At 37.4% G+C, this 23,187-nt stretch overlaps 1 protein-coding gene across 10 annotated transcripts in view; it reads left to right on the forward strand.

Annotated features, from left to right (window-relative positions):
- The window catches only part of LOC106086990 (F-actin-uncapping protein LRRC16A), a 184,737-nt gene that overhangs the window by 121,644 nt on the left and 39,906 nt on the right, over positions 1–23,187 (forward strand). For all 10 annotated transcript variants that reach the window (XM_059368710.1, XM_059368713.1, XM_059368711.1 and 7 more), the window contains 8 exons: positions 2,717–2,878; positions 2,950–3,047; positions 9,037–9,224; positions 9,293–9,370; positions 9,439–9,620; positions 14,505–14,656; positions 14,720–14,971; positions 15,029–15,770. In XM_059368710.1, the coding sequence (XP_059224693.1) occupies positions 2,717–2,878; positions 2,950–3,047; positions 9,037–9,224; positions 9,293–9,370; positions 9,439–9,620; positions 14,505–14,656; positions 14,720–14,971; positions 15,029–15,770 (1,854 nt within the window). The remainder of the gene's footprint in view (positions 1–2,716; positions 2,879–2,949; positions 3,048–9,036; positions 9,225–9,292; positions 9,371–9,438; positions 9,621–14,504; positions 14,657–14,719; positions 14,972–15,028; positions 15,771–23,187) is intronic.

Genomic DNA, 23,187 nt, shown 5'->3' on the forward strand with positions numbered 1-23,187 from the left:
ACAAAATTTTCTAGCAAATACAATTTTAACAAAATTTTCTAGACAATAAAATTTTAACAAAATTTTTTAGACAATAAAATTTTAACAAATTTTTTTTAGAAAATAAAATTTTAAAAGATTAAAAAAAAAATTTACAAAAGTTTCTTCAAAATAAAATTTTTACAAAATTTTCTTACAAATAAAACTTTAAAAAATTTTCTAGAAGATAAAACTTTAAAAAAATTTTCTAAAAAAAAAATTTGACAACATTTTCTAGAAAATTAAATTTTAACAAATTTTTTTAGAAAATGAAATTTAACAAAATTTTCTAGAAAATTAAATTTTAACAAATTTTTTTAGAAAATGAAATTTAACAAAATTTTCTAGAAAATAAAATCTTTACAAAATTTTCTAGAAAATAAAATTTTAGCCAAATTTTCTAGAAAATACTTTTTTTTAAATTTTCTAGAAAATAAAATTTTAACAAAATTTTCTAGAAAATAAAATTTTAACAAAATTTTCTAGAAAATAAAATTTTAACAAAATTTTCTAGAAAATAAAATTTTAACAAAATTTTCTAGAAAATAAAATTTTAAACAATTTTCTAAAAAAAATTTACAAAATTTTCTAAAAAATTAAATTTTTAAAAATTTTCTATATAAAAATTTCAAAATAAAATTTTAACAAAATATTTTTTAAAAAAAATAAAATTTACAAAAGTTTCTTCAAAATAAAATTTTCTAGAAGATAAAATTTTAACAAAATTTTCTAAAAAAAATGACAACATTTTCTAGAAAAGTAAATTTTAACAAATTTTTTTACTAAATGAAATTTAACAAAATATTCTAGAAAATAAAATGTTAACAAAATTTTCTAAAAAATTAAATTTTCTAAAGAAAATATTATAAATTTTTAAAAATTTTCTAGAAAATAAATTTGACCAAAATTTTCTTTAAATATAAAATTTTGAAAAATTTTTATATAAAAATAAAATATATAAAAAATTTGAATTATTTTTCAATAAAACCAAAAATTTTATAACATATTTTATAAAAATATAATTTAAAAAAATTTTCTATAAAAATGAAATTCTAACAAATTTTCTAAAAAATTTAAATTTTCTATGGAATACAAATTTTTTTATTAAAAAAAATAATAATAAAAATTTTAATTTATTATAAATAAAATTTTGACCTAATTAAATATTTGAAAGGAAGTAAAATCTTAAATTTTTTTTTTTAAATATTTTTTTTTCTGATGAAAACCAAAATCCTCAAACAAAAATCCCCAAAATAGGTTTATTGGACGATAATGACAATATGGGACTCGAATGATTATTACGAATGTGGTCAGGAAGGAGGTACAGTCTATACAATTTGTTGATATTGGATGGGGGCGTACCCTCGTTACCCTAAAAACACCATCCAAAATCAGAAGTGGACCGATCGGGACAATATGGGAATCAAATAAAAGATATTGGAGAGTAAAATACGAATATTGTATAAAAACTTGGGTTGAAGTAAAAACCTTAGCTTCAAGAGGTTGCCCAACCCCAAAAACTGCTCCAAACAGACATATTCGACGTACATATCAACATCGGACACAAATGAAAGGTATACGGGAGTAGACTAGGAATTTGAAATAAAAAATGACGTCCAAGCATTGATAGTCACCCCATCCCCGATAAGCCCCCCAAAATGGCAATATCACTCGATTATAGCTTGATGAAACTCAAAAGAAAGGCATTTGAGGGCAGATTACGAATATGACATTAAACCTTGTGTCCAAGAATCTAGGTGGCGCTTTGCCGCAAAAAATCGTCCCCAAGAGATTATTTGACCAATTAAAACATTGGGGGATCAACTATGTGCTCAAGTGGCAGATGGTGTGTGGCGCACAACCCTCATGTAGACAACCTCCACCAAACAGCTGTATGCACCATACATGACAATATGGGGTAGAATTAAAGGTATACTGTTGTGGACTGCGAATCTGGTATCCTGATTCTGCTCATATATCTAGCGGACCACCTCAGCCCAAAATAACAGTAACACTGTGTTATTTAATTAATGTGTAGGGACACAAACAAATGTAGGCCGCCATACCCCAAAAATTATGACGTTCAGTGTTATAGGAGGAGTTGCAAACCTTAACGTTAACAATGCAACCATTTTTAGCTCATCGATGGACAAGGCCAAAAGACGTGCTGCTGCGCAACACTTTTTTATTCAAAAGTTTTATATGGTTTAATAGTAAGAACTATCGCCACCATAACAAATATATAGACTGGCCAACTAGTTCTTTACCACAGAAAATCGTTTAATATGGCAATTTGATTTGATTTAAAAAAAAAGACTAAATGATGATTTTAAATAGGTAGCCCCATATAGTCATTTTTAGACAACTAGCACATGATGATCAATGTTATAGGCGTTAAGCCACTCCAAACGAGAAGTAGCACTAAAATTTAAGCTAGCGCCATCTACTGGCTGTTTGCGAAAATTGTTTTCAAATGGATTTAGTTGATCCAATTGAAAACCAGAGGCCCCTAAAACACCAAAAAAAAATAAATTTTGACATAAGTTTTTTATAAAAATACAAATTTAAAAAAAAAAAATTCTAAAAAACAAAAACTTTAATAAAATTTTCTGAGACAATTTTTTTTTTTTTAAATATGGAAAACTTTAGTTAACTTCTAACTTTATGGCTTTTTTTATTTACTTTTCTTTTTTTTCAGAGACTTAATGGCCATTGTATCGGCTTTGGAATATAACACATTTTTTCGTGGCTTAAAAGCTTCGCATATGCGTTTATCCAATGAAACTTTGGAACGTATACTTCATGTGCTCAAGCGTTCTATGTGGCTCGAGGAGTTGCATTTAGAAGCCTTAGGTTTAAGGTAAGCTAAATCATTTCATTAAGCAAAAGACCTATTGACTGATGACATTTTTCTTGTGGTATTTTAAACAGATCCGATTTTCTTCATAAATTAGCTGTATCTGTGATTACAAATAATAATCCTGCAATACGTACCATCGATTTGAGTCATAATCTAATTGAGGATAAAGGTAAATTTAATGCTCTTTCCTAGGGCACAGCTCTCTCATATTATCAATGTACTAACCCCTTATATTAAATTACAAAAAAAAAAAAAAATTGAAAAATAAAATATTTTTTAAATTTGTATAAATTACTGACCCAATTTGTAATATTTTTTTTTTATTGGTATCTTCTCCCCCCCTTTTTTTGGTTATTTTTCTTTTGGTAAAAAATCCATTTAATCCGATTCTACTTTGGAATCTTAAATCCTTTCATTTTCCTTTTGGTGGTTCTGTTCGGTTTTTGTGTTTTGTTTTTTCTTCATTTCATCTCTAATTGTAGGTGCAAGCTCATTATGCGCCCTACTTGGAAAAATTGTTCAAGGTTTGATTAACATTTGTTGTGTGTTGAAAAAATAAAAAAGAATTTAGACTCTTTCAATGAATCAATTTTAAACTGAATGTTTAATGTTTTTCTTTCTCATAACAAAAAAAAAAACCAAATAAAATTTTCTGTTATGCTTTATGGAATTTGTTGCTTCATCATCAACTCATGCATATGATTTTGTTTCTCAATACAGTTTACATTTCTTCTTTCTCATTTGATCAATGGTTTGTGTTCTCTCATAGCAACAAAATTATACAAAAATTTAATAAATCCGCCAAACATAATCCAGTGAATATAAATAATAATGAAGAGAGTGTAAAATAGTCAACAATGTGTGGATAAAGTGGATAATTTTGTAAAGTTTGTTTCTACCAACTGGATAATGTTGTTTCACTTTAGAGATTGAGCGAAAATTGCCAAAGAGCGGTAACGCAGCGAATAATATGTCTTCGCTATGGGATTATAGAACATGGTCATGTATTTACTCTCTGAATAAAATGATAAATGTATAGATCCACGTAAAGTTGGTTGGTAAAGCAGAACACCGCATGTAAAATTTCAGCCAAATCGGACAAAAATTGGGGCTTGTATCGACTCAAGAAGTCAAATTGTGATATCGGTTTATATGGGTCTATAACATGTCCATATCGGTCTATAACCTGATATAGCTCCCATATAAACCAATCTCCCGATTTGATTTCTTGACTTCTTGTCAAATTATGACTTCCACAGTTGCTGGAAGTCATAATAAAACACTACGGCAAAATTTCAGCTAAATCGGACAAAAATTGCGGCTTCCAGGAGGTCAAGAAGTCAATTCAGGGGATCGTTTTATATAGGACCTATATCTAAATCTGAACATCAATAGTTAGTATCTGTGCAAAATTGCAAGTGGCTAGCTTTACGCATTCGACCGCTATCGTGATTTTGACAGACGGATGGACGGACAGGGTTAGATCGACTCAGAACGTCGATATGGTACAAACAGAATGACTAGATTCCATCCTATTGTTGGGGTAATAAAAAAAGGGCGAATAAAGTGGATAAACTGTATAATTGGAAAACTGTGTTTAGTCAGAAAGTTTAAAGATTACACTTGGATAATAAATCCGTGTATATAATATATCCGCGAGGATAAGATATCCGCGTGGAAAATTCATCTGCGGGGGTAATATATCCGCGAGGATAAGATATCCACATGATTTATATATTTCCGTGGATAATAACATCCGCGAGGATAAGATATCCCCATGATTTATATATTCCCGTGGATAATAACCCGCATGGATAATACATCCTCATGGATGATACATCCTTGTGGATAATACATCCTCGTGGATAATACATCCGCGAGGATAAGATATCCCCGTGAATTATATATTCCCGTGGATAATAACCCGCGTGGATAATATGTCCTCGTGGATAATACATCCGCGAGGCTAAGATATCCCCGTTCATTATATATTCTCGTGGATAATATATCCGCGTGGATAATACATCCGCGAGGACAAGATATCCTCGTGGTTTATATATTCCGGTGGATGAATGTATATAATCCATCCAACTCGGGTGTGGATAATAAATCCGAGTTGATTGTATATTCGCGAGGATATTGTATCCACGCAAATAAAATATCCGAGTGGATAATATATCAAAGTGGATAATGCAGCCGTGTAAATAAAATATCCAAGTGTAAATAAAATATCCATAACATGTCCGAGTAGATAATATATCCAGGTGAATAATATTTCCGAGTGGATAATATATCAGAATGGGTAGTTTATTCGCGTAATTAATATACTAGCATGGATTATATCCGCGTTTATAATATATCTGAGTGGATAATATATCTGAGTGGATAATATATCTGAGTGGATAATATATCCGCGTGTATAATATATCTGAGTGGATAATATATCTGAGTGGATAATATATCTGGGTGGACAATATGTATGGTGGAATATATCCACGGGGATAATATATACACGCGGATAATATTTCCATGGAGATAATATATCCACGCGGATAATGTATCCAAGCGGATTATATATTCACGCGGAAAATATATCCATGCGGATAATATTTCCATGGAGATAATATATCCACGCGGATAATGTATCCAAGCGGATAATATTTTCACGCGGATAATGTATCCATGCGGATAATAGATTCACGGGAACAATAAGTCCACGCGGAGAGTATATCCAGGCGGATAATATATCCAGGCGGATAATATATCCAGGCGAATAATATATCCAGGCGGATAATATATCTGTTGGATGATATATCCGAGTGAATAAACTATCCAAGTGTATAATATATCTGAGGATTTAATGTATCCGCGTGGTTACTATATCCGAAAGGATAACATCCGAGTGCATAATATATCTGCTCTGAGGATATATCCGTGTGGATAATACATAAGTGTGGATGATACATCCGCATAGATAATATATGTGGATAATATATGCGAGGGGATAATATCTTTTCCTGGATAATTAATCCACGTGGAAAATAAATCCACGTGAATAATAAATCTATTATAAATCCACGTGGATATTAAATCTACGTAGATAATAAATCCATGTCGATAATAAAAATATGTGGATAATAAATCCACATGGATAATAAATCTTCGTGGATAATAAATCTACGTGGATAATAAATCCACATGGATAATAAACCCACATGGATAATAAATTCACATGGATAATAAATCTACTTGGATAATAAATCCACGTGGATAATAAATCTAAGTGGATAATAAATCTACGTGGATAATAATCCACGTGGATAATAAATCTACATGGATAATAAATCTACGTGGATAATAAATCCACATGGATAATAAACCCACATGGATAATAAATCCACATGGATAATAAATCTTCGTGGATAATCTGCGTGGATAATAAATTTACGTGGATAATAAATCAACGTTGATAATGAATCAACGTTGATAATGAATCAACGTGGATAATAAATCTACGTGGATAATCAATCCACTTGGATAATAAATATTCGTGGATAATCTGCGTGGAAAATAAATTCACGTGGATAATACATCTACGTGGATAATAAATCAACGTTTATAATAAATCTACGTACACAGTAATAAATCCACTTGGATAATAAATCTTCGTGGTTAATCTGCGTGGAAAACAAATTTACGTAGACATTAAATCCACGTGGATAATAAATCTACGTGGATAATAAATCTAAGTGGATAATAAATCCACGTGGGTAATAATTCTACGTGGATAATAAATCCTTATGGATAATAAATCCACATGGATAATAAATCTTCGTGGATAATCTACGTTTATAATAAGTCCACGTGGATAATAGATTTACGTGGATACTAAATCCACGTGGATACTAAATCCACGTGGATAATAAATCAACGTTGATAATGAATCTACGTGGATAATAAATCTTCGTGGATAATCTGCGTGGATATTAAATTCACGTGGATAATAAATTTAGGTGGATAATAAATCCATGTGGATAATAAATCTACATGGATTTACGTGGATAATAAATCCTTGTAGATAATAAATCTACGTGGATAACAAATCCACGTGGATAACAAAATCTACGTGGATAAAAAATATAAATCCGGGTGGATAACTCATTTACGTGGATAATAAATCAACATTGATAATAAAATAATAAATCTACGTGAATAATAAATTTACGTACATAATAAATCTACGTGGATAATAAATCTACGTGAATAATAAATCCACTTGGATGACAAATCTACGTGGATAACAAATCTACGCGGATAATAAATCCACTTGGATAATAAATCTACATGGATAGTAAATCTACGTGGATAATAAATCCACTTGGATAATAAATTCACGTGGAAAAAATCTGCGTGGATAAAAAAATCTGCGTGGATCATAAATCCACGTGGATAATAAATCCACGGGTATAATATAAATCCACGTGGATAATAAATCAACGGTATAAAAATCCACATTCTAGTAAATATTGGCTAATAAATCCACGTTCTGAAAATATCTACGTTTTAAAAAGTGGAAAAACCACGTTCTAGATGAAATTAGGAAAAATATCCCCGTTATATTTAAAATTGAATAAAAATTCACGTTCAAGAAAAAAGTTGGATAATAAATACATGTTCTGAAAACGTTTGGTTAAATTATATACGTTTTAAAAAGTGGATAAAAAAATCCACGTTCTAGAAAAAATTGGATAAAAATCCACGTTCTATCTACTTTCTGAAAATATTTGGACAAATTATCTACGTTTTAAAAAGTGGATAAAAAATCCTCGTTCTGGGGAAAATTGGATAAAAAAATTCACGTTCAAGAAAAAAGTTGGATAATAAATCCACGATCTGAAAATATTTGGATAAATTATCTACGTTTTAAAAAGTGGATAAAAAATCCTCGTTCTAGAGGAAATTGGATAAAACATCCGCATTATAGTCAAAATTAAATAAAAAATTGGCATTGAAGAAAAAAATTTTTATAATAAATCCACGTTCTGACAATATTTGGCTAAACTTTCTACGTTTTAAAAAGTGGGAAAAAATCCACGTTCACCTATGTCGCCAGAATTAGATGGGGATAACTATTGCTGAAATAATTTTTTGATAATCCCGACAGGATTCGAACCCAAGCTTTCAGCGTCATAGGTGGACATGCTATATTCTGCGCTACGGTGGATAAAATATCCACTTTCTAGAAATTTTTGGATTAAAAATCCACATTTTAAACGATATTGGATAATAAATCCGCACTCGAGGTTTTAGAAAAGTTCAACATTCTGGTAAATATATCAATGTTCTTAAAAATTTTGGATGGAATTTGTTTTTTTATAAAAAATTGTTTTTAAAAAAATCCAGGTTTCCGATATAATTGAGAAAAAACAAGTTTCTATAAATAATTGGTTAAAACATCCACGTTCGTTGAATATATGGGTAGAGAATAAAACTTTGAAAAAAAAGGGTATACAAAAATCCACGTACTACAAATTAAGTAGATTCTTTATCCTTGTTCCTTCTATGTCCATGTTTTTGATGTGAAAAATGTTGTTGTCCTTGCTTTTGATGTGAAAAATGTTACCAGTATAGAGATCTTACCAGAATCGATATTAGTTACCAGGTTTTTATTCTTGAAAATTTAATACACTTTTTGGGTTTCCTTGCTAATAGAAATACTTAAAGTTCCTTAATGCGTTTAATTTTCTTAAACAAAATGAAAATCAAATAACCATACTAAAACCATAACACATTTCTCCACACTTTTTAAATCATATTTTTTTTTGTTTTTTCATAACATCCTCTTTAGTTTTCTTCAGCAAATCAAGCATACCTGTTGCAGCTGAAATGCAAAAGGGACTAAGTGAAATGTTCTAAAACTAAGCTTTATGTATATGATGGGTGAAAATTATGTTAAAAAAAATCTTTTTTTTTCAATGTTTGTTATGCCCTTTTGCATTTCACTTGAAACCTTTCTATAATCTAGCCAAGCTTGTTGTTATTGAAACACTTTTTATTGTTCCTACTGTTCTCTTGTTGCCATTATAGCCTCAAAAATTTGTTGAGTATACTAATGTGTGTTTTTGATTTGGTTTTTGTCTATTTGTTTCACATTACAGGTGCAATACATTTGGCAGGACCCATTGCTAAGGTCTCCAAGGGTCTATGCAAGCTGGCATTAGCACACTGTGGCCTTACATCGAAGGGTGTTAATCAAATGTCACATTCACTGTCGCTCAATCAAAGCATTTCAAATTCTTTAACACATTTAGATTTAAGTGGTAACAATCTTAAAGATGATATAACTGTGAGTATTTGTAAGAAATCGCATTTTTCCAAACTAAGAAATAATTTGAACTATTTCTTTATTTTCAGAATTTACACAATTTTTTAGCACAACCAAATGTTTTAGAATATTTAGATCTCTCTTCGACTGATATTACATTAGAGAATGTGAGTTTAACTGTGTTGTGTTGTTGTTGTCAAGGTTTTTTTGTATTTAATTGTTGTTGTTTTTACAGTTATTTGGTGCCCTTTTACGCGGTTGTGCAACACATTTAGCTCATCTCAATGTCTCCCACAATTCGTTTAGCACAAAGAAAGGCAAGGAGATACCCCCCTCGTTTAAGCAATTCTTTACGAGCTCTTTAAGTTTAAAGCATTTAAATATTGCCGGTTGTAAATTGCCCATGGAAGCATTGAAGTAAGTATTAAATTTAAACAAATCGCTTGATTTATCGTTATTGCTTGTTATCGATTTATGAGTTATCGAGAAGTTTAAATATCAACAATGTTTAGGATAACTATGGGTAGCATCTTAAAAGAGGTCGACATACTATTGGGTTGCCCAAAAAGTAATTGCGGATTTTTTTAAAAGAAAGTAAATGCATTTTTAATAAAACTTAGAATGAACTTTAATCAAATATACTTTTTTACACTTTTTTTCTAAAACAAGCTAAAAGTAACAGCTGATAACAGAAGACAGAAGAAAGAATGCAATTACAGAGTCACAAGCTGTGAAAAAATTTGTCAACGCCGACTATATGAAAAATCCGCAATTATTTTTTGGGCAACCCAATATATAGGAATCTAGTGCATATTTGCTCTGCATAACTCTCCACAATAATTTTACAAAATGTCACCAATTTTCGATATATAGACTTTGTTATCGATTTTGACTGTATGAAAGCTACAGAAAAATCTCCCGTGGACAAATGCTTCTCCCACTGAGTTCGAACTTTTAGACAAGTTCAAAATTATAATAGCGAGGGCTAAGTGTCTGGAGGGACTTTAGGCACGAAAAGAGATATTCACCCATAATCCTGCACTTTCTTCTCCGAATTGCGGTTCAAAATCGGCTACAGACCCTGCAAATATCCGTCCCCGCCTGTGTCAAGCGCTATGTTTTAGAACTTACTTTACAAATACCAGTCAATACTCTTAACTGCAGTCGGTGGTCTTACTTCCCCAGCCCCAAAATAAGTTTTGTCAAATTTCGCAAAGCATTCGGCAACAGGACTCTGAATACATTGTAACCCGCGCCGACAGCTACACCCCATTCGCGCCGTCATCGTAGAAAGTTTATGTCTACTCAAGATGCTCGCACAGGGGAGGAGAATTCACTGAACAAATAGCACGACCGGTGTTTATCAGAGGTCAAACATAGGCAAGTTGCGATGTCTCAGCTTCGCCCGACTTTACACGTTAATCGTACCACACAAGTGCACACAACTTAAAGGTACTAAGAGGATTGGTTGTTGTTGTTGTTGTAGCAGTTTATTGTGTTCTATCTTTCGTCTGCATGATTCTGTTGAGTGTCAAGACCCAGGAACTCTGCGACTAAGATGGGGTGCGTCCACAGGGATCTGGGTCTGAGTCGAGTGGGTCTGACCGGGCAGTTAAACAGGTGACGTGTATCGTGCGGTCCCTGGTTAAATCGGGACATACATCTTGCACGTCGGCATCAATCCTAGCTCTGTGGGAATTGAGGCGGCTGCATCTGCAGGAACGTAATTGAGCCAGAACCACTCTGGTTTGCCGGGGAAGGTCGATTTCTTCGGGTGTAATGGGAGGCGGTCGTTCTCCAAGGACTACATTCACCCGGTCGCCAATTAACGCGTCTGCTACCGTGTCTGCATGAATGTTGTTCAGACCCGCTTGATATGCCGCTTGATCTAGAGGTTCTCTCTTGTAGCGCTGAAGATCATGTAGATCTACTTTAAGGCTTCTGGGAGGTGGATATCTATCCACAAGATGATGATTTGGAAGGTCTATGCAGTAACAGCCCAAAAGGTATTGCTTAGGCAGCATGCAGTGGAAGGATCTTTGTCTCCTGATGGAGGTGGTCCACATGAGAACTGAGAAGACAGTCCGACGCAGTTCGGAAGGCGGCATTCCTACAGATCTGAATATTATTCCACTGCGTGTCACAAAGTTGACGAGACCACACTGGCGCTGCATAACTTACCACAGACCGGCCAATTGCTTTGCACGAGGTCAACAAGGCTTCTTTGTCAGCACCCCAAGTGCTGCCAGCAAGTGACTTGAGGACCTTGTTTCTACTTTTGACTTTATCGCAAATTGCTGTGGCATGTGGGGAGAATGTGTAAGAGCTGTCAAATGTGACGCCAAGTATTTTGGGACACTTGATGGTCGGAATCATTTCTCCATCGACCATCACAGTCAGCTCAGTATTCACCTCACGCGTATTTGTAGTGAACAATGTGGCTGAAGATTTGGTGGCGGATTTCTTCAGATTTCTTGCAGCGAAATATGAGGCAAGTTCGTTGAGGTAGACGTTCAACCTATCGCAGATATCATCAATGGGTGGGGGGCCTGATGCCATGATCGTACAATCGTCCGCATATGATACAATCTCTATGCCGTGTGGAGGGGGTGGAATGGAGGATAGGTAGAGGTTAAACAATGCCGGAGATATCACACCACCTTGGGGAACTCCCTGTTTCACTCTACGGTGCTTCGACTTCTTATCCCGAAATTCTTCAAATGACTGGCGACCACACAGATAATTCGCGACCCATCGTTTCAGGCCTGGCTGGAGGGACATCGCCCTCAAATAATTTGGCATTGCTGACCGTGTCGAATGCCTTCGAAAGGTCCAGTACCACGAGGACCATCCGATCACATGGCCTGGGCTGATTGAAGCCACGGCAAATGTGTGCGGTGATGGCATGCAAAGCCGTTGTTGTGCTGTGCAGTCTTCGAAATCCATGTTGATGCTCGGCGAATGGAAATTCTCCTATGAGGCTCGGCAGGAGTAATGCCTCAAGCGTCTTTGCCACTGGTGAGATAAGGGAGATCGGTCTGTACGACTTCCCCAAATTCGGCTCCTTTCCAGGCTGCAGTAGCGGGATCACTCTGCCCATTTTCCAGAAATCGGGAACTATAAGAGTGTTCAACGACAGGTTGAGGACAGTGGTGAGGTACTCAACTCCAGGTGAATCCAGATTCTTCAACATCAATGTAGAGATTCCTACGGAGTTCAACGCCTTAGATGATTTGGCGTCACGACATGACATTCATAACTTCGCCCACAGTAAATTGTGATGACTGTTCATCGGCTCGGAGATCACGAATACGGCAAATGGCTCTTCTCCTTGCCCTGTCTCTCTCGGGATGCACAATAAATTGACGATTGAACAACCTGGGCATCTTTTCGGATCAGTCGCGGTTATTTCCCCAAAAGTGACTGAGGTCCTGTCATCCCGTCTACCGGGTTTCAAGAGTGACTTAACAGTAGACCACAGTTTGCCTACACCGATGCCTAAGTTACATTGCTCTAAGTGTTCCAGCCACAAATTCCGCTTATGTTCGTTGACTACCCTGTTTATTTCCAGATTCAGCTCGCTGATTCTGGGTTTTGCGGGGTCCATAACACGAATCCCATCACGCTCGTCTGCGAGTACCACTGCTTGGGCCGGGAAATTGGCCCGCACCTGGGGTATTCGAACGGCTGGTATAAAGCGAGCGGCTGCTGCCTTAATGATGTCTCGGAATTTCCTCTCGGCCACTAGCACATCAGAGGGGGGTGGCAGTTCACTGAAGCGGCGATTGGTATACTCTCTGAAACCAGCCCAATCGACCTTCTTATGATTAGATAAACGGCCGGCGCTCAGAGGTTATGAAGTTGGGTGGTCGGTCGATGGTGAGAATTATGAGGAGGTGGTCGGACCCCAAAGAAATGACGGCTTGGCATTATACGTCACTCAGGAGATCAGGGGATGCAATGGAGATGTCTGGCGAGCTGTTGCACCTCCTCGTAATCCTAGTGGGGGCATCCTTATTGACCGTGCAAAAGATGGAGCTTTCAATCTGCTCTGCCCAAGCTATGCCACGCTGGTCGTTACCTAGGAGAGAATGCCATGACGTGTGATGCGCATTAAAGTCTCCTAGAACCAGACGATTATGGCCAGATAGCAATCCACTTATGTCGGGGTTGTAAGCCTGGCCATTAATCGAGACACATCTACCAACCGAAGGTATATACACGTTGTATATCTCTATCTCGGCAGTACCAGACCTGACTGCTATCCCCATGCGTTACATGTAGGGGTCACTAGCGCCATGCGCAGGCGAGATAGGTCTATATTGCAGGGAATGGTGTATCACGAAGGCCAATCCCCCACCTCCATTCCTTGAGCCATCCTTACTTAGCACATTGTAATCGTGACAACTGTGCATGCTGCAGTTTTTGGTCAGCTTTGTCTCCTGGATCGCTGCGACCAATATCCTCTTCCGACTCATAAAGTCCACAATCTTATCGCTCTTGCCACGAAGTCCGTTGCAGTTTAACTGCAAAAAACGATACACTTCCCGGCACTGGCCTGGCAATATTTTATTGCCGTACGGGAGTGGTCGGGAGGGGGGGGGGGGGGGGGGGGGGGGGTCACATAGTCCGACGAAGAGGACGCTGAAGACGACGACGACGCTTGTGACTCACTGCTGGCTATGTTCGCACAGCACCTTGCGACATAACCAGTATGACTATACTCCCGTAGTGAAGTGAGGCCAGAGCAAGATCGGAAATGTACCCACTCCATGCACCGGTTACACCTCACCGACACCGACCGATAATGGAGGTGGTTCTGGCAAACCGAACAGAACCAAGGTCCGGGGTTCTTCTCAATCCCGCCACGGACCAGAAGCGTGCGGAGAAGGCACTCCGGGATGTGCCTCTCCCATGACGAAAAAAGACGAACACGTACACTGAGGCGGCAGCCCTTGCCGATGAGGATTCCATCGGGTCAATCCGGGGCGTACAACCGGCTGCCATGGGTTAGTAAAAATTATTTGTGCAAAATTTCAAGCGACTAGCCTTACTCCCTCGAAAGGGAATTCCACAGACAGACGGAGAGACGGACGGACCTCGCTAGATCGACTTAAACTCTCATGGCGATCAAGAATATTAGAACATGGGACCTTAAGCCAATATTTGGATGTGTTGCAAAAGGAAGTTAGTATACCCCCATCCTATGGTAGAGGGCATAAAAATTCTCTTTAGGTCACCGAATTTGGGTGCAAATATATTTTCTCTTCTAATTGAAAACAATTTCTTTTCCCATTCCAGAAATTTACTACTCGGCTTGGCATGCAACGAGTCAACAGCTGGGCTGTATTTAGATTTAAGTGGTAATACCTTAGGTGCCCAGGGTGCACATGTTCTAGAATCATGTATACATGGTGTTCGCGTATTGCAAAGTTTAAATATAAGTGACAATAGTAAGTATGCAACAAAATGTGGCACAAAGAATTTTTCATTTATCTTAACTTCTACCCTGACAGATTTGGATGTCGAATTAGCTCCCGTATTAACATCTATTTCTAAGAATCCCTCAATACGCACATTGAATATGTGCCGCAGTTTGACGGGCATGAAATTGAAACATATTCCTACAGTCATGGAGGCTTTAGTGAATCTAATACAAAAGGATGATTTTCCCCTGGCGGAATTGACATTGTCCGAGAATAAGCTGAAAAATGATATACACGATTTTATAAATGCCTTGGGCAGCAATCAGAGTTTACAAAAATTGGGTAAGCCATTAGGAAAAGGAAAAAAAAACCGTCACATTAACAAAACTCCAATTGCAGACATTTCGGGTAACTATATGGGCGATGTGGGTGCCCGCTTGCTGGCCAAAGCCTTGCAGATCAATAACAAACTACGCTCAATTTACATGGATAAGAATAATATAACCCTGCAGGGTTATGCCGACATAGTCTATGCCTTGGAGAATAATTACAGCATGCGTTGCATACCTTTTCCCGTTTTCGATATAGCACCGCATCTGAAGAATCACCCGGACAAGACCGATACCATAATGCGTAAAATGCAAGAACTTTTACATCGCAATGGCAATGGCCTAAAACGCACCAATGGCCAAGGTTTCCGTTTGCAGCATGGCTTTTTACTCTCCTCCACTCATCAGTTGGTCGATAAGCTGGTGGCCGAAACGCAAGACACCATTTCCATTGCCAAGAGCAGCAATGATTCAACATCCTCATCGGCGGTGCAGCGCCTCATTGAAGATGCTGAAAATTGCAAGCAATTAATGCCAAAGCTGCAGGAGGCCGTACGCTGTGAAACTCATCCAGTGGAGGTTAAACTCACCCGTGTTGCCACCGATCTTAGTTATACCATACAAAACTATTTGGAAGAAACTCTGGAGACTATGATACGCACCGGTGTCGAACAGTGTCCCAAGACATTGGGCAATCAAGTTGTGATTCAGGATTTGCGCAAGGTGCTCAGCGAACGTTTGGTCATACCCGAGGGATTTCTGCAAGCATGTCTACTCAACAATGCCGGCAGTGAGATAATGAACAAAGTTAGGTGAGTTTTTGGAAGATGTGGAGTGTTGTCTTAAACTTTATTACAGCTCAATCTTAAGGATGTGAAAGGAATAACAAGTAAAAGTGTGCTAAGTACGGTGGGCCGAATCTTAAATACCCTCCGACATGCATGGCATTGGTCAAGTTCTTTGGCCGATATCTCTTTTTAGGCAAACAAATGATAATGGATAAGAATTGTTATGCGCTATTAGAGCTTTATCAGGTTATGGACAGAATTAGACCATACTTGGACGTCATAGGAGAAGTCATTCTGCAAGGTTTTAGCGAAATCGGATAATAATTGCCCTCTATAGGGGTTCAAGAAGTACAAACGCGAGATCAGTTTATATGGGAGCTATATTTGGTTATGGAGGGTCATAGAAACAGTTGTTGCTGTTGTTGTTGTAGCAGTTTGTTATGTTCTACCTTTCGTCTGCTTAATTCTGTTGAGTACCCAGATCCAGGAACTCTACGAATAAGATGGAGTGCATCCAGAGGGATCTGGGTCTAAGTCGTGTGGGTCTGGCTGGACAGTTAAACAGGTGACGTGTGTCGTGGTCACAATCGGGACATACATCTTGTACGTCTGCATCAATTCTTGCTCTCTAGGAGTTGAGGTGGCTGCATCTGCCGGAACGTTATTGAGCCAGAACTACTCTGGTTTGCCGGATTAGGTAAATTTCTTCAGGTATAACGGGAGGCGGTCGTTCTCCAAGGACTACATTTACCCCGTAGCTATTTACCGCATCTGCTAATGTGTCTGCATGCATGTTATCTATCCCCCACTTGATCTAGAGGTTCTCTCTTGTAGCGCTGAACCTCACGCTCTAGATCATGTAGATCTACTTTAAGGCTTCTGGGCGGTGTATATCTATCCACAAGATGATGATTTGGATGGTCTCTGTGATAACAGCCCCATAGGTATTGCTTAGACAGCATGTAGTTATGTCTTCGAACTTTAGTAAGGTACTCAACTCCAGGTGAATGCTGATTCTTCAACATAAATGTAGAGATTCCGCCGGGACCCAATGCCTTGGATGATATGGCGCCACGGATGACATTCGTAACTTCGCCATGGTAAATTGTGATGGCTGTTCATCGTCTCGGAGACCACGAATGGCTCTCCTCCTTGCCCTGTCACTCTCGGGATGCACAATAAATTGACGGTTGAACAACCTGCGGCATCTCTTCGGATCATTTTCGAACATCCCGTCTACCGGGGTTCGAAAATGACTTAACAGTAGACCATAGCTTGCCTAAACCGGTGCCTAAGTTACATTGCTTCAAGTTTTCCAGCCACAAATTCCACTTATGTTCGTTGACTACCCTGTTTATTTCCACATTTAGCTCGCTGATGGTCCCGGCACGTGATAGCTGTGAGCACCACACAGGACGGAACATTGAGTTCTGATTCCATCGGGACCCAATGCCTTGGATGATTTGGCGTCACGGATGACATTCGTAACTTCGCCACGGTAAATTGTGATGGCTGTTCATCGTCTCGGAGACCACGAATGGCTCTTCTCCTTGCCCTGTCACTCTCGGGATGCACAATAAATTGACGGTTGAACAACCTGGCCCATCCCTTGAGATCAGTCACGGTTATTTCGCCAAAAGTGACTAAGGTCCTGTCATCCCGTCTACCGGGGTCCGAAAGTGACTTAACAGTAGACCACAGCTTGCCTACACCGGTGCCTAAGTTACATTGCTTCAAGCGTTCCAGCCACAAATTCCGTTTATGTTCGTTGACTACCCTGTTTATTTCCAGATTTAGCTCGCTGATGGTCCCGGCACGGAATAGATGTGAGCACCACATAGGACGGAACATTGAGTTCTGATCTGTGTGGTGTTCATTGCTATCACAAGAGCTTAGCTGTTAGCTACCGGGCGCGTCCACAGAGGTTAGCATGTCCGCCTATGACGCTGAACGCCTGGGTTCGAATCCTGGCAAGACCATCAGAAAAATTTTTTGGGCGGTGGTTTTCCCTTCCTATTGCTGGCAACATTTGTGTGATACTATGTAAAACTTTTCTCCAAAGAGGTATCGCACTGCGGCAAGCCGTTCGGACTCGGCTATAAAAAGGAGGCCCCTTATCATTGTCTGTCGAAAACACACTAACTTTCGAAGGAGTTACGCTAGGCGCTTGAAATTTTGTACAAATACTTTTTATTAGTGTAGGTCGGTTGGGATTGTAAATGGGCTAAATCGGTCCATGTTTTGATATAATTGCCATATAATCCGATCTTGGGTCTTGACTTCTTGAGCCTCTGGGCGCAATTCTCGTCCGATTTGACTGAAATTTTGCACGTGGTGTTTTGGTATCACTTCAAACAACTGTGCTAAGTATGGTTCAAATCGGTTCATAACCTGGTATAGCTGCCATAGAAACCGATCATGGATCTTGACTTCTTGAGCCGCTAGAGGGCGCAATTCTCATCCGATTTGGCTGAAATTTAGCATGATGTGTTGTGTTATGACTTCCAACAACTGTGCTTAGTATGGCGTAAATCGATACATAATCGGCTATAGCTGCCATATAACCCCATCTGGGATCTTGATTTCTTGAGCCTGTAGAGGGCGCAGTTATTATCCAATTTGGCTGGAATTTTGTACAATGGCTTCTCTCATGACCTTCAACATACATGTGAATTATGGTCTGAATCGATCTATGGCTTGATACAGCTCCCAAATAAACAGATCTTCCGATTTTGCTTCTTGAGCCCCTACAAGGTGCAATTCTTATCCGAATGAACTGAAATATTACACAATGACTTCTACAATGTTTACCATTCAATTCATTTATGGTCCGAATTTGACTATAACTTGTTTTTTATTAACCTTAAACATAGTACTTTCTTTACTCGCATAGTAATCGGAAATACTGCTATCGACTTTTAATAGTTGTATGTACTATTTTCGCTTTCTAACCGCATCTTTGAACAATTATAAATGGCCATGATAGATTTGTTCTCGATACTAGAACTTTGTAGTTTATAATTGTAATGTAAGCCATGCACTTGAGATAATTGCAATGCAACAAGTGTTGTTTCTCTCCTCTCCCTCTCTCTCTCTCTCTCTTTTTCACTCTCTCTATTTAGCTTCACATACGTACTCATAACATGTGAGCTTTATAAAAAGCAAGTTAACATTTGTTTTGGTTTTGAATTGTCTTTGCGGTTAGATCAATGTGTCTAATTATTACCAACCACTTGATATGAGAAAACAAAACCAATGATTCATACACGTTGGTAAATATTTAGAATACCCTACGAAACATATAGCGAATATTAGTTTTTTTCCTCACACAGTCTTAGATTGAATGACCGACCACCTTGTTGTCATGTAGTTAACCACTTACAGGCGTATCAACAAGGTTCTGTTTGCCTATTTCTTACTACTTGATTTTACCTTGCGGCTGATAGCGGCGGATTATACGTTAGATCTAAAGAGGCTATCGAATTGTCATAGGCAATTCTTTTCTGTATGCTATGTTTATGCGGTGGTAGTGAGTGTGGTCCTCTTCAGTTTATTTAATCGAGGGACTGACATAGCCCCTCGATAAGTTAATCAGTGGGCTGACATTATGCAGAGTTTACATGGCAGATCTGATGCATGGTCATTGTAATAGTATTGGTGAAAACAAGGGTGTATGCGTCACATAACCATCAGTCACGGCTGAAAAATCAAAATCATTTGATTTTTTTTCGATGAAAGGCGTCTATCGATTACCGTTTACAAAGAAATGTGTTATCGTTAATTGACAGATATTGAAAAACACGTTCTGTGCCAAATCAACTTGTTTTTGTATGTTTGTCGGTTTCTTCATTTGTTCCGTATAGACTCAAAAACGACTGAACCGATTATCTTGAAATTTTCGCAGATTGTGTAGGTTGGTCTGAAAGGAAACATAGGCTATATCATTTGTTGATATCGCAAAGGGTGCGGACCCTCTCCCTTACCCTCAAGAGTACCACCCAAAAATAAAACTGAACCAATCGGGACAATATGGGATTCAAATGAAAGGTATTCGAGAGTAGACGCGAATTTCATAATAAAAGTTGGGTCCAAGTACCTGGGGGACCGCGCCAGCCCCAAAACCCCTTATAATAGGTTTATTTGACGATCATGACAATAAGGGACTCAAATGAAAGGTATTCGGGAATAGATTACGAATATGGTCTGGAAGTAGGCATAGGCTTTATAATTTATTGATAACGGTGGGCAGACCCTCCACCGTTACCCCAAAAACACCACCGATAAGGACAAAATGGGTATCAAATGAAAAGTATGCGGGAGTAGATAACGAATCTGGCACACAAGTTCATGCCGAAGCATAAGGGGTCACCCCACCCCCACAAAAACGCCCAAAATGGGCACAGTAGCCAATCAGGGATATATGGGACTCGGTTTGTTTGTTCCATATAGACTGAAAAACGGCAGAACCGATTTTCTCGAAATTTTCGTATATTGTGTAGGTTGGTCTGGAAGGAAATATAGGTTATATAATTTTTCGATATCGAAAGGGGGACCCCTTATGTCAAAAACACAACCCAAAATCAAAAGTGGACCGATCGGGACAATATACGTATCAAATTAAAGGTAATGGAGAGTAGAATACGAATATGGTATTAAATATATTTGAATATAAGTACCCATCGGGCTGCCCCAACCCCAAAACTCCCCCAAACGGACATATTGGCCGTTCATTTCAATATGGGAATCAAATGAAAGGTATTCGGGAGTAGATTTCGAATCAGGCATACAAAATCAGATAAAAGTATGGGGGGTCAAGCCACCCCTCAATAACACCATTAGACCCATTATGAATATGATAGTTTGCTGAACCGATCTTCTTAAGATTTTCATAAATTGTGTACGTTTGTCTGGAAGGAAACATATAATTTTTAGATATCGGGTAAAGGCGGACCCTCCCCTTTACCGTAAAAACACCACCCATATCCGAAAGTGGTCCAATGGCCACAATGAAGGTATAAAATGAAAGGTATTGGAGAGCAGAAAACGAATATGGTATTAAAATTTGGATCCAAGTACCCAGTTTTTGGGGTACGCCCTACAGCACCCCCTAAACTGAACTTCATTTCCGTTGGGAATAAAGAACGAATTGATATCTATTTGCAGTGCAAAGTGCTGTTGGCTGCCCCAGCTCCAAAACACCCTCCAAAAGGTTCATATTTACCGGCCATGGCAATATGGGGCTCAAATTAAAGGGATTTGGAAGTGCAGCACCAATTTGATATCCATATTTGAGTCGAAATGTCTGAGGTGCCATACCTCCCCTAATGAGAACTTTACCCTAAAGAAGAACATTACCACCACGAACCGAGAAGGGGCAAATTCTCACACATCAATGAGTGCTTTCCGATTCAAGTTTAAACTCGATGATAAGGGACCTTTTTTTTATAGCCGGCTATAAAAAGGAAGCCCCAAATGAAAATTCCGTAGAAGTGGTCCTGAGTTCTTTGAGCAAAATAATAGCGACTTGTCACTGTGTTAATACAAATTTCGCTTCAATTAATTGCAAAAGTAATTAAATGCTCATGAAATGCTTTTGTCTAAGGGGGATTTAAAAAGGTGGTCTCACGCGAACAACTTTTAACAGCCGGCCAGGTTTGACGGTATTAATATGACAAAGTTTGCATTCTCTTTGTTGTTATCTTCTTTCTCGCATATTCTCTGCTCATGTACGCACAGGTATACACACACGCACACAAATTTCTTTGTGTTTGTTGGCAAAACTACGATCAGCTTGATGACAACATGGCGGATTGCACCATATGTTTTGTGGTTGTTGTACAAATAAGACCACCTTTAATTGTTTCGCCATGGCTTTTGGCTTTATTGTGTGTTATTGTTTGTCATATAATCTGCATTTTCGCTGCGAATGAAATCAGTACTAGGCTTAAGAGAAAAAACGTCTTATTAAATCATCATATCTCTCCCAAAGCTTTTAAAATAAGCCCTTGTAAAACTGGTTTTAAAAATCGGCCCACCATTACATGATATCGATTATTTTCCACCACATATTGAGCCCTTGCCGTGAAATGTGACATATTTTCGATATTCTTTTTTTTGAGGATATCGATAACTAATATTTGTTTGCATGGCGTCTCCATATATCGGAGCTGTACAAAGCACCGTTATATAATGATAGCGAAAGTAAATTTAGTGTAATTGCGTAAATGTATGAGTAAGAAATGTATGAGAAAAAACCGTTAGCCTTAACATGTGGTTTTTGGCACTTGTATAGGGTTTCTACATATCATTAAATAATAATGAGAATTAACTAATTATGTGAATAATATTAATATACCTAGTACTTCTTTGTATTTCAATTCTAAATTGTATAACATTTTTGCACTATATAGGGTATCTCTAAGCACTTTATTATGTGCACATTATTTACCTCATAATTGGAGAATAAAAATCAATAGATAAACAAAGAGAGCCACAGAGAGCTAGAATTTCTTATTGATAAATAATAAAGTTACTCAATAGTTATTTTCTCTATTTTTGCGTTGATTGGTTTCTTTTGTTTGTTTTTGTTTTTTTTTTCTTGATCGTCATTGCTGCTGCAGCATTACTTATGAGTGTGTTCACATAATAACTGACACTGACATACACACTTACAAAACTACATACGAATATCTATCTATACTTTTGGTAAATGTCTACTGAATAATACTGATAATTGATAAGATTAATGAAAAAAAAAAATGTAGGAAAAGCAAAAACACAACAAGATATGAAATTCATAGTATTGGTGATAAAGAGAAAGATATATAGACAAGAAGAGAGAAAGAGATACGCAAAAAAAAAAAACAACTGCTTGAGTATCTTAAATGAATGACAGTGATGTCGATTGGATGGTTAAAAGTTAAAGAGTAGTAAAAGACGAAAAAAGAAAACCGATAAGTAAATGGGATTTTGGGGTTCAAGCAGTTGAAAATTGCTGTAATTGCTGTGAATTGCTGTAAAAGGGGATTATTTCCGCTTATAAACTATAAAGACCTAAACAGAATGAACGCATTGAGGAGCATCTCGTTGAAGAATGCAACTCTGCAAGCAAATGTTAAAAAAGCAACTCACGAAAGTTAAACAATTTATAACTTTGACGACAAAAAAACATTAATTCTTGTGTGGCAAGACAGAATGACGCTTGAGTCATCCATTGCCCTTATACTTTTTTTTAATGGAATTTTATATGAAAACTCATTTTTTTGTTTTGATTTAATATTATTTACTATTTATACAAGTTTTAGCTGTCCCGGGCCCGCCCCGCTACGCTTTCTTTTACTTTATAAGGAACAAAAGTTTCCTTCGAATAGTTTTCCTTCGAACAATTAAAGATCTTTTTGTGAAATACCATGCTAACTTGACTAACAGTTTAACAATATAA

Source organism: Stomoxys calcitrans, chromosome 5 (assembly GCF_963082655.1).
Source record: "Stomoxys calcitrans chromosome 5, idStoCalc2.1, whole genome shotgun sequence".
Taxonomy (NCBI): domain Eukaryota; kingdom Metazoa; phylum Arthropoda; class Insecta; order Diptera; family Muscidae; genus Stomoxys; species Stomoxys calcitrans.